The sequence below is a fragment of the Saccostrea cucullata genome, unplaced genomic scaffold (assembly GCF_032062105.1).
Source record: "Saccostrea cucullata isolate Sc308-1 unplaced genomic scaffold, CSIRO_AGI_Scuc_v1 ctg922, whole genome shotgun sequence".
Taxonomy (NCBI): domain Eukaryota; kingdom Metazoa; phylum Mollusca; class Bivalvia; order Ostreida; family Ostreidae; genus Saccostrea; species Saccostrea cuccullata.
Genome location: NW_026926648.1, coordinates 199514 through 213271, shown reverse-complemented (window position 1 = coordinate 213271; position 13758 = coordinate 199514). Strand labels below are relative to the sequence as shown.

Below are 13758 nucleotides of genomic sequence, written 5' to 3'. Positions count from 1 at the left end.
AAGAAACTCACAGCTTCCCCTCAATGATGGACAAGGTAAAAAAACAGAACTACGTGACCTTTGTTGGTGTTTCAGGGTCCGGGAAGTCAGCCACGGCTCGTCACATTGCCCTCAAACTCAAAGAGGAAGGTTACGAGGTTGTACCTATTACAGAAATCAGAGAAATTAAGGATTATTGTGACACGCAGAATCCTCAGGTTTTTGTCATTGATGATGTAGTTGGTGTTCATGGCCTTCAGAAAACGAAGTTAGATATTTTGGAAGCTTATGAAAAAAACATATCAAATCCTTGCATGTGTCTTTCTATAACTTTGATGACATGCAGAGAGGTTGTGTTTAATGAAGCATTGTTTTGTGAACCCTTCTTTACAAAAAAACAAAATGTTATAAAGCTGCATGACTCAGAAAATGCGTTAGATAACAATGATAGGAAATTGATGCTTCGAAAATATGGTCTAGATGTAGATTTACTGTCACCTTCATCGCTGGCAGCAGTATCTCGTATGTTTCCACTTCTTTGTAAACTTTACTCAGGGGGAGAAAAGTTTCGACGTTTCAATTTAGATTTTTTTATCTCACCAATAACTTGTATTCGTCGGCAATTTTATGAAATGCAAAGACGGAAAGAACTTCATTATGCATCACTTGTGTTATGTATGCTAAATGGAGGTCACATCTCAGAAGATGCTTTAGAAATCAATGAGAACGAATCTTTTATTGATATTAAAAGAGAGGTGTTAAAAAATTGTAAAGTAGAAAGCAATACTGATACATTCAAATTCATCGGTGCTTTGTCAGCCATGGAGGGGACGTACACAAAACAAAGTGGTACACATTACACTTTTGTACATGACTCAATCTTTGAAATATTAGCTTATCAATATGGCCAACAGTTTCCTCAGCAAATTTTAAAGTGTTTGAATAGTACTTACATTGCAAACTGTGTGAAGCCCAAGACAAATGAAGTTAGCAATGTGAGAGAAAGTGAAGAGAGAATGAATGCTTCTGAGTCAGAGAAGTGCGATGAAGGTAATGAGACTGAAGGGTCCTTCGATCTCTGTATAAGATTAAGTGAGGATCAGTATCCACAGCTAGCCCAGAGGTTGTACAGAGACATAGAGGAAATGGAACTTTACGACGTGTTCATGAACGATGCTTTGAAACATCCTCAGGTGTGTCAAGCTTTTATTGAAGTACTTAAGGGTAAAAGCTACATAGAAGTAAAATCCTTATTCTTTGATGAGATAGAAACCATAGAATTCTCTGGGGTATTTGAGTCATTGACAAAGGGGAAGCCGTACAACCAACTATTGACGCCACAACAAAGAAAATTGTGGAGAAGTAGGCACAAGGCATCAAGTCTTACACTGTCTAAGCTTTTGTTGTCCAATAAGTTGAGAGTGATTAGCTGGGTTATTTGTTTTGGACATCATGGGATCCTCCAGTATCTTGTAAAACAGACTGAAGATCACCAAGAAACAAACTCTGTGATGTTTTGTGAAAATTGGTGGTTACAAAAGCTTAAATCTATATGGCGTCTGATTGTTAGTCTGATATGGAGATCATTTGAATACCAAGAGGAAAAGAAACGATTACTCTTGCTTTGTTGTTTAAGTGGTGATGTGGACACTCTTAAGATATTGCTGCAATATGTAAGTAGAGATTATATCAATCTGGCAGCCACACCAGAGGGATGGTCCACACCATTGATAGTAGCTTGCGAGGAGGGACATGCTAGTATAGTTAGGGAGCTGATTAGTGTCGGGGCTAATGTAAATCTACCTGATAGATATGAAACACCACTGACAGTAGCGTGTAGGCATGGACATGATAATGTAGTAAATGAGCTATTAAAGGCAAATGCTGATGTCAATCTAGAAAATAGATTTGACACACCACTGACAGTAGCATGCAGGGGTGGATTTTCGAATGTGGTGGAAAAACTCTTGAAGGTTGAAGGGGTTGATGTTAATTCACCAGATATAGAAGGAAATACGCCATTAGTGAATGCATTACTCATGGGTTTTTCTACAGTTTTAGAAAAGCTCCTGGAATATGATATATTTTGTGTTAAAGAAGTTGACATTGGTGTCTCCGCATTGTACGCGGGATTTGCAATGAACAACACAGAAATAGTCGAGGGTTTATTAAAATCAAAACAATTGAAGGGAAAAGATGGGAAAAGACACCTGTTTAATATTCTGGTCGATATAAGAAAAGCTAATGTAAAAACAGACTGTAAAGATGATGTTACGGAGACAAACAGACGAGTATTGCTTATGGAAAGTAGGGGAAATTGGTCAAAGGCTATCCTATCCGAGGATAGTCGTGTATTGAGACATCTGTTAAATGTCGGTCTGGATAAGAATCAGTTGATACAGCTTTACACTGATGGCTTGTATGAGTCTGATTTGAGACCCCTCCTACATGTAGTTATTGATGAATATTATGTTAATGACAGAATTGAGAAAATAAAAATTCTGCTGGAGGCAGGGGTAAATGTGAATGCAAAATCTAAGCTGAAAACGATTGACCCTTGGTTTGGAACTCGAAAAAGTAGAGAATGCAATAATATGTTAGACAGGGAGGGTATTTCAGCTCTGGAGAGAACAAAACGAATAATAAATGCATCTGCACATGATGATTTCGTATTAACGAGGATTAAAACTCCCGAGTACAAAAAATTGATGTTGGTATTAAAAAAACGTGTCAGACGTCATTCTGCAAGTCAGTGAAACGGAAAAGAAACAGAGAATTCGAGCGCTAGTTAGAGGCATTTCAGCACTGAGCCAAAGGTTTATCATCCTGGGCATCCATGTTTCATGTATAAATCCGTATATATTTTTTTGAAAATAAATGCATGAATGTGGAGTTTGAGAGAGAAAATGAGAAGGAAATTATTGTATCAATTTGTATTAACCTCCTATTAACCGCCAAACTTATTAAAGACAAATTTAATTGTTGCACAAAAAATGTTTGTAGTTTATTTCCAAGAGTCTATGTTGTATAGGCTGAATTATCTAGCTTCGATATAATTGCTCTTTCTTAACCCCACTTAGATTATCCTATCAAGAAAGGTGATATTTTGTTTAACGGATATCAAAACCTCTTCATTTCGTTTTGGATGAGGCGTTGCTACTCAGTATCTATATACTTAAACATTTGAAAATCCTTTGGTTTAAACTTAGCAAAATACAATAAGTAACTTGTTGTTGTAATTTATAAGCCACCGGCTACTCTTCAGCAGAATATTGGAATTATTTTTTTATTTTACCTGCAACACCGGACTCTTTGATTCGAATATTCCTAACATATTGCTCGGCGATTTTAATGTTATGATGTCTGATTAAAGTGAACAATTAATATTTTTTACAAAGACTTAACCCAGTTTAACAAATCCTATGATCAAAGCTACTAACTTTGCTACAAACAGACAATCTCAACACTGAGAGAATTACCAAGTTGATTTAACTAGTGTGCCTAGTAAAGCGTTCTACGTGATTAGTAATCACTCTGTTTACTAGCTAAGATAGTGAAAAGTGGAGTAGTGGTCGTAAAGATACTTAAATACCTAGTGAAAGTTACTTAGATATTCTTAGATTTACTAACATTAGTAGTAAATCTACCCAATACCTGGTAAAACTACTTTTAAGGTAGTGATTGTATGGACAGTAAATTTACTAGTCTTCCCAGTGACTTTCACTAGTTTTTTTTTTCAGTGAATATATATAAATAATTGTTATACCTTTAAAAATTTGTTCCTATACAAATCTATATATGAAAACAGTACAACATTTCTAATGTTGGATCGCTTACGTCCCAGAATGAGCGGAGCTTAATCTCGTTTTCATTCATTTGTGTTCAAAAGTGATACTAGTATATCATGAAAGACAGTACAAAATACATGTATGTTGAAAAAAAGAAAGTGAAAGGTATCACAAAATTGACTTTGATCATGCTTTGATCTCGGGCAAAATGCATTTTGTCAACCCTCAAACCAAACTGTCTGCCTTCGGTTTATTGGCCTCAGGCCGAAAGTTTGATTCTTGGGTTCGACAAAACGCATGTTTCTCTAGATCTTAGTCAATAAATGTTTATGATTAATTGTTAATCCTTATCATGTACTTAATATCAATATTCAAATATCTGAAATGTACATTTATTTATGGCAATTGTGTATGTTTCTGTTTTATTTTTGAATATTTCCAAAATTGGAAAACTTTGTAACGTTAACGTTGGCCATTTTCCCGTCATTTTACTTTTTTCTTTTGTATGTTATTCCTATTGCTTTGCTATACCTAATATATATTAAAAAATTGTATTAATTAACCTTGAACTCGATATAGGGAAACGACAACAATAGGCTTGGTCTTCTGGCCAATCCCATTCACTTTTAGATTTGTCAGTGTGAATCAAATAATATTTAATTAAAATTCAATTACTGATTCAAGAAAATATTTTTTTAATATAAATTATGTTATGATATGATATAATATGAAAAAATCAAGATTCTGAAATGTGAATAGAATTATATTGCATTCAACTAATAAAGGTATTTGAAATCAGTTTATATTAATTTTTCGTGGACCCTGAGGTCCACGCAGTAAATATATAAGCGACATTAAACCGGATCCCCTGGGCAAAAGTCAGGATACGCATACGCGAGAATGCTAGAGAATTTGCTCCTAAGACAACTTGCTCCTAGAATAATTCGCCCTAGTCGAATTAGAATATGCCATTTCATTGGCAAATCTTGCTTTTAACTTTGCAAGATTTATCGTATTTATATATTTCTTGATTTTCTCTCATGCATGTACACTTTTATATACAAACTAAAGATTGATTCTATGGCACAAACATTTTAAAAAGTAGGAAGAGCGCGCAGTATATACTTTAAGATAACTTAACTTGAAAACTTCATACAACGACTAGTTCTGGCTTTTAAAATCGGCATTAGTTTTGTGCATCAAGACTCGCAAAATAATTTGATACACATTAATCCAAAATAATAGTTTGATAGATGCCTGTAGAAACGGTTTTTCATGTGGGGAAGGGGGGGGGTTCGAAAATTTAAAAATCTGCGTACTACAGATCTATATGCTACAGGTGTGCCATTAGATCTAATTTTTAATGATAGATTTCTTCCGTATAAGTCCCGAACAGATATCAAGTCTAAGTCGATACGGGTTACATGTATCAAAATAGCCCGACTTTTTTGAATAAGAAAACAATAGGCTAATATGAGATCAAATTTGACAATTTTGCTATGAATGCACTATCAGTCAAAGTAGGCAGGTCATTGTGGAAATGTAAACGAACCCACATGAATATTCACTAAACTTAGAAATTTTCTCTAATTGAATTTGGGTTAGAAACACGTGCAAATGGTCCACGTATTGCAGTCCTTTTTTAAAGGACAGCAACTTGTTCTAAATATTTTCCTGAACAACAGGTAATGTTACTCGTATATAATTAATAACAGATGATACAAACATTTTTAAGCGGTTAGCTTCGCTAACCGCTTTATGGCATGTATCGACACCGGAAACTTCCATAAGGCGCTACCTATCGACAATAGAAACTTCAACAAAGCCTCTACCTATGATTTGTTTCTAACACATATAACATATGTTAAATAAAATCAAGACTATCAAAACAACATAATCTTTCGGTTTTTAATTTTTATCTGATTTTGTTTGTCAATGAAATAAATTTATAATTGTTGTATTTTAAAATTTTATGTATAGGAGCATTTGGTGTCGAGATTAAATTTCCGTGACGTCAGCTGATGGCGATCGGGCCCTGTGACGAAATTCGAAGTCAGCATGAAGTTTGGCTGATAACATTATCAACGCGTTGGATTTAAACTTAAGGAAGAAATATATAGCGAGAAATATTATATTTGAACCCAATGCTACACGAAAACCAGTAGGCATATCCGATTTATGTGTTAAATTGAAGCCTGAATTGAACAGGGGGTCAAAATGGCGTAGCACACCTTGTGTATTTAAACTGTACGAGGGTTGTCCCGTAAAATCGTGGACAAGTTGTCTAGTTTGAAAAATAATCATCACTGCATTCTGAAATTTTCACTACCCTTTAGCACCTATATTATGAATATACAGAGCAAATTTCAAAGAGATATATGCAAAAATAATCAAATTATTAGATGTTATGTTATGTATTGTTTCGCCCTACGGCGCACGGATGATAACGCAAAAATGTCTAAAACAGCGTCACGTTTTCATCTTTGTTAAATAAAGCTGGATAACTACCGCTAAAATTAAAAAAAAAATCCATTGATTCACATACGCGAGTGTCTATATAACCTGATAAGGAACCCATCCGGCACACACATGCAGTCTTTTAAAATTCATTAACAAGTTTTGGACAGTATTCTTACCAGCATTCAAATAACAGAGAATCTTATATCAACGGTCGTCAATGGCAGCGTCTTTTGCTATTACAGTAGCAGTTTGTCCGTATATTTTGTACTACCTGAGGACTCAACCAAACAGAATTCGCTAACAAGACTTCCATTTCATTTATATACTAATGATCTGGTGATTGTTGTCATATTTTCTTTCTTCTGTATTCATTTTAAGTCTCTTAAGGTGTCATTACAACATCCAAATCTAACTGAACTTGTCTCCGGTGCGCCGTACGTAACGTCATCAAAAATCGCGATATTTTGTGTATTGTGTTTACCACTTTCCAGTTTCGAATGCTCGGGAAACTGCCAAAAATTAACGAAATGCCTTGAATTTTTTATAAAGACGACAAAATTGATTAAAGAATCGAATTATGATACTTTTAATCCCAATTGTATGTATTGAAAACTTTTATTACGAATTAATTCTTGTGTTCTCTCTTATGTAACCTTGTTATTTTTACCGTGCGCCGTAGGACCGTGCCCTGTACACATTTAAGCATAATAAAATCTTTATTTTTGTCTGTATGTTATCAAAAACATAATGTTGTACTTAAATATGATGAATAAATATTTACTGAAAATTTCAGCTTAGTGCGCCCATTACTTTTCGAGAAAAACGCTTTGTCCACGATTTTACGGGACAACCCTCGTACATAGAGGGGTAGAATGTTTCGATATTTGAAGGTTATTACAGACTGCAAAACATCGGAGAATCTCTCGAGTTTCATTTTCCTTGCCAAAATATTTAGCCATCCCTTTAATTAACTTAAGTAATACTTGTACATGAAGAAAGCCTTTATATAAAAAAAAACTGAATACATCTGCAGGGTTCTCCATCATTTGAAATTTTACTGTGTTGCAGAGTTTACGTGAAGCACTAAAATTTCGCGCTATTTTCGAGATCAAATTCGCAGCTGAATTACTTCTCATTAAAATTATATAGGAATATATGCGCACACTTTTTAAAATAAATCACTATTTCGATGTACAAATATTTTCGTCATACATATGATAAAAGTAAAAGCACGTGCTATGAAAAGCAGGGGAAATTCTGATCGATACAATCAAACTAATTACCACTTTTGAAAGTAAATTTGTTGTACTTTTTTGTCAGTTTTTTTTTTTAATCAAATTACCGAATTGCAAAGGAAAAAATAGGGAAACTTCAGGACAGGATGATATTCTTACTAGTTCCTTGAAAATTTAAAACAATTTATCAATTTAATGATTTCGGTAAAATGTTATGTTTGATTAAAGTTTCAGTTTGAGAGAATTTATATGTTTTGATTTTCTGATTATCACATATATTACCGTTTCGGCAATTTTTTTACTGTGTCGCATGCATAAAATTTTAATCGTTACTGTGTCGGAGAAAATTTTGCTGTGTCGGGAGCAACACAGTAAAACAGCTCATGGAGAACCCTGCATCTGTAAGCTGTACAGTTATAGATTACTTCCATAATGAAACGTTTGTTTTCTTCTCCTTTTTTTCTCAATTGAAATTATTTAAAAGATGATGAAAGCTTTGTTTCCAGGGATAAATTCTGTACTCAGTCTAATTATTACAAACGATTATAAACGATCACATTATTTAAATATTTGCCAAATACTCAGTATATGTTCGTTTATATATATCGTGCTTGCAAGACTCTTTTCTGAATTATTGTCATGTACCATTTACTAATTCGAACATTTGTTGTATTTTAAGTCAATAGTGTACATTTCTTAAAACTTTATTATCTTGTTTACTTGTCTTTCTTCCTGTGAGAGAAATAGTTCATAATATTAATAAACAGATGTACTCAGTATCTGTATCAAAATACAGAATGAACAGTGATCGGTCTCAAAAGAAAAACGGATCCTTGAAAGTTCCGGTGCCTAGGAGAAGTAAGCATCCCCAATAACAGGTCACACCTGCTGACCCGCAGTGAGCCTACGAAACTGAAGCCCTCTGAAATTAAATTAATTTACAAATTCTCTGCTCGTCCATCCGTTTTTCTCAGACTAGCCAGCTAAAGATCTATGTACAGAACTCCAAATAAATTAATCTTAAGAATTTGAATTATCATTACCGTCTTCCTTGGAAGACGGTATTGTATAGTTGAAGTTTTTTACAGTCGTCGGACTATGCACTTCCTCTCTTTTGTGATTGGTAGAAATTGCATGATGAGAAAATTTTCATTTATTTCATTGGTTGAAATGCTGTTCAAGGCAAGGGAGATAACTTTCTGATGATATATTTTTCGTACGACTTAACAATTTTGCAAGATTTCCAATCTTAAAAAAATGACAAAACGAACAACAAAATCAGCAGTAATTATTTCTTAATAACATGATATGTTTTATAGCGATAAATAAAAAGGTCTCTTTAATTTCATTATAAATAAAATTTGATAGTTATTGCTTGCAGGCTTTACAATTTGTTATTATTCTTTTCCCCTTTCTTGTTTGAAGAGTGAATGGGAATCAGCCGAGGTTTGCCGAAAGCTCTCGGCCAGTCAACGTTTACGGAGATGACCGAGCGACAACCGTGGTAGGGCTAATGCCCGTAAAAAGCTAAATCAAGAAATTCAAAAGAAGTATAGATCTGTTTACTATCTAAAATTGTTGCTAAAGACGGTAAGCTTTTTTGAAAAGCTCTACTTGTTTTATTTTCTTTTTGAGTAGGCTTTACAGTTACATAATTTCAGAAGCAATAGAGCATGAAAGACAATTAAATTTGCAACATCAACATATTTTTTTTTCGTTCTGAGCACTTTTGGACGCCACCAATGGAGACAATTAGGAAGAAAATTTTGAAATTGAACTTCCTGTCTTTCAAACTGAAAATCTCAGGTTGATATTTTGAAACATACATTTGTGACATCAGTCTGGGATGTTATTGGTTTTTCCATTTAGTTAAGTACTACAAAAGTCAGTGTGTCTGCTTCTTCGCTGATGACATTGGACAAAGATATGCATGCTTACTTTAATATCATCACTCAATGCATTTTTTGTAATTCTACACTGTACATTCAAATTCCATGAAAGCATGCTAACCGCTTTTCAGTACTTTCAGTACTTTGATTTTCTTTGGAGGAGACCTAACATCGTGCCAAAAGTTCAGAAGAGGGTATATTTCTTAGAATTTTTTCATCAAAGAACTGGAAAAGGAAATGGACTTGGAAAATATTAGTAATATTTGATTAAAATTACAAATATGGACAAAACACATTCAGTAAAGGTTTACAGATGAAAAGAAATTTTAGAATATGTTAAATTGGTGCTGAAAGTGTAATATAAACTTTAGAAAAGTATACCAAGCTAATTGAATTTTATCAGGAAAAGCAAAATGGAAAAAAAGCAGCCTATATGATATTGCTGAATTCTTGTCATTTTGTTTGTCCTCATAAAATTCACCCGGCTTGGTATATTTATCTAAAGTTTATGTTGCACCCTTCAGTGCCAAGATAACATATTCTAAAGAAGATGGGCGGATAAGGAGGGCAGAATACCTATAGCGTCAGATATTAAGAAATCACATTTGATATATAAATTGAGTATTTAAATTTTCATCTCATCATTGAAATTTATGAAATCATGAGAAAAAAACATTTTCTGAGGAAAAAAATAAATCTCTTTAAAAAATTTCATTCATAAAAATATTCCATGGTATTTGTGGGATTCGAACCCCAGAAATAAAATACCGATGTATCAGAATGCTTTGAGACTAACGCACTAACCACTATGCCACATGGCTCATGTATTGTAGTGGCATTTAAATCATGTTTGTGATATGACCCTTGACTTACCGGTAATGGACTTGAAGTATTTCGCGGAAAGATGCGAAAGTTTGTCATAAAAGTATATTTTTAAGGTATAGTGGGTCTTCCCTCCATTTTTTTGTAAACCCAAAAATATGTATTTTAACGCAAATTTTCAGGATTATTTTTCAAAAAAATGAGCGAAGACCCACTCACATTGAAAAATTTTGTTAAAGTATGAAAAAATGATCGTTTTTGTTAATTTAAGTCTGTGTATGCTTTTTCATAGGCAAATATTTTCAGTTTTTATGAGATTTTTGTAAATTATAGAGATTTTACATTAAGTATACTTTAATATTAGATGAAATATGAAATAAAATTTGGATATAATTGAGATTAAATGTTTTCACTTCTTATCTTTCGCGCTATAGGCATTCTTCCCGCCTTATACGCCCATCTTCTTTGTTTTCATCTGTACACCTTTAGTGAATGTGTTTTGTCTATATTTGTTTTTTTTATTTAAATATTACTTACATTTTCCATGTTTATTTCATTTTCCAGTTCTTTGGAGAAAAATTCTAAGAATTATTCACTGTACTTCACATATGTAATCTTTGTTGAAAGACCTTTCATTGGATACCAACAATCTTGACCCTTTGATCTTGACCTTGTAGATTTCCGTACTTGTGAAAAAACTGAAACCTTGGCCATAACTTTTGAACGGTAAAGGATAGGGCTTTTATAATTTATATGTGTAATCATTGTGAGAATACCCTTCATTGGATATTTAAAAGAACTTTGACCTTGACCTTTGAGACTGACATACTTTAAAAAAGCAAACCTTGACCATAACTTTGAAAGGGTTGTGGCTAATGCTTTCATACTTTACATACTGTAGAAGTACTTTTTTCCGCGTGTATTAATTTACGCTATGTACGCGGTCACAAATTTTCCGCGGAAATTTGTCCAAGCGTACTTAATATAAATATGTAAGGCATATATTGACAGTTTAGGAAATCCGCGTAATTTTCTACAGGCGGATTAAACAGAAATTGGGATTCCGCGGAATTATGACCCCGTGGAAAAAAGTACCCGGGGGTACGTCTACAGTATTTAATTCTTGAGAAAAGACCTTTCATTTGATAACAAGAACTTTGACTCTTTGACCTTGGAGTTTGACCTACTTTTAAACAAAATTAACCATGGCCATAAGCCAGAATTCAATTTTGGCGGTTAGTAGCTGTTGTTTATATTTGTTGGAACATTGAGCCCAACATTAAATTCTCTCATGAACCCCCAATCAAATTATACAAGGAAAATGCTTTGAACTACCTACAAAACTGCTTAGGAAAAATGTCTTGTCCTCAAGCATATGCAGCTACGATATAAATGCTAGGGAAACTGATAATTGCTTTAAAACTGCTAAGGAAAACTGTTTACTCCAAAAGCCTTAGCAGTTACTAATGCCCTGTTCACACGGAGAGTTTAATTCGCAGTAAACTAATGCGAAGTAAACTAATGCAAATCAAACTAATGCGAATTCAATTGCGTTCACACAACAGCTAATGCGAAGTAAACTAATGCGAATTAAAATTTTACTTCTGCAGCCCGGCTTCAGCACAGCTATTATGACATCATTTGCAAATCACTTCACCTTATGCAGAAGCAGATCCATTTGACATAATGACAAAGTGTCTGTATACACATTTTAATGATTAAAAAAATTTCCTTAGTTTTTCACTTAAAAATAGCACAAGTACCTATGCAGACCACCGACAAGTAGCATTTGACTAAATTTTGCCATAACGCATGCGTCAGAATTTAATTCGAATTAGCTTCGCTTAGCGTTCACACGGAGCTAATGCAAAGTAATTTAATGCGCAGTCAACTAATTCGAATTAAACTAATTCGCATTAAATTCTCCGTGTGAACGCTAAACGAAGCTAATTCGCAGTACCTTTACGTTTAATTCGAATTAAACTCTCCGTGTGAACAGGGCATAAAGAGCACTAAAAGCCAAACTGCTTGAAACTGTTAAAAAACTGCTAAAAATTTGTGAAACAGCTCAAGAACTGCCTAGTAACTGCCTATATAGGCAGTTCACTTTCACATGGGATATGCCATTAACTAGGCGCTCGGATCGAAAGATCAGAGGCGTATATTGTTTTTTCCTGTCTGTCTGTGACCTTGACTGTGTCTTATATGCTAAAAATAGCTTTTTTGAACCTGCACCATAACTTTTGCACCATGAAAGATAGTGTCAACAAAATCAGATGATTATAAATACTGATAAAACAAAATGTATGTTAATGGGAACACAACAAAAGAAATCTAAATTAGAAAATGTTAATTTCCATCTGCAAATTTCCGGCCAGCCCCTAGAAAACGTAGAGATGCAAAAATTATTAGGTGTTCACATTGATCATAATCTTCAATATACTTGTCATGTAGATGCAGTTTGCAAAACTCTTACATACAAATTATTTACTTTACGAAAAATTAAAAGGTTTCTTCCAATGCATACTAGAAAACTATTTTATAATGCTTTTATTCTACCATCAATTTTATATTGTCTATCCATTTGGGGCAATTGTCCTCAAACACAAATTTATAGAATCTACAGATTACAAAAATGAGCAGCTAGGATTATTTTAAATTAAAAATTTGATACACCTTCGATGCCTTTATTTAACACTTTAGGTTGGCTAACTGTTTATGAACTTTTATATTTACAGAAAAGCATTCTAATGTTCAAAATATTTAATGGTATGTCTCCCGATTATATGCATAATCTTTTTGAATTTCAAAGTTCTGGATCATACATGTTACGCTCAGAAACAAATTCAGAACTTAGATTACCAAAATTTAAAACTAACTTATTTAAAAATTCTTTACAATATTCAGGCGTTATTATCTGGAATGAGTTACCAATTAATATCAGGAAGTCCCAATCCCTGGCAATATTTAAAAGAAATGTTGAATTTTCTGCTGATGAAACGCAATGATTCTATATGATTTTTTGTTCTTCTCTCTCTATATATTGAAATGTTGATGTTTTATTACTTTGTAACATACACTTGATTTTTATTGTCTCATAATTGTAATTCTATTTATTGTATATATGCATTGTATATGTGTTTTAAAGAAGGCCCCGAGGAAGACTAGTGCTCGCACTAATCGGGTTACCTTCTCTAAATAAAGTATTATTATTATTATATTATTATTAGAGACTTCATAATTGGTATGCATACTTCACTAATAAAGATCTTTCAAATGACACCAAGATCAATGACCTTGTACTTTGACTGTGATCTTTATGCTAAAAATATGTTTTTTTTAATTTGTTGCCACTGGGCGTATAGTACGTGTTTCACAAACACATCTTGTTTATCGCTAATTTTTAATTATCTCCACCTTGAAATAGAATATGGTCCTTATTTAAATAAACTTGAGTCCCTTCCACTTAAGGATATTTTGTGGCAAGTTTGGTTGAATTTGGCCAAGTGGTTCCTGAGAAGAAGTCGAAAATGTGAAAAATTTACAGACAGACGGACAAAATGTTTTCAGAAAAGCTCACTTGAG

At 33.4% G+C, this 13758-nt stretch overlaps 1 protein-coding gene across 1 annotated transcript; it reads left to right on the top strand.

Moving 5' to 3' along the window:
• The first annotated feature begins 26 nt into the window (after positions 1-26).
• Positions 27-2735, top strand: LOC134272322 (uncharacterized). Its single transcript, XM_062754567.1, has one exon. It carries the CDS (start codon positions 27-29, stop codon positions 2733-2735), a length of 2709 nt encoding a protein of 902 aa, XP_062610551.1.
• The last annotated feature ends 11023 nt before the right edge of the window (positions 2736-13758 follow it).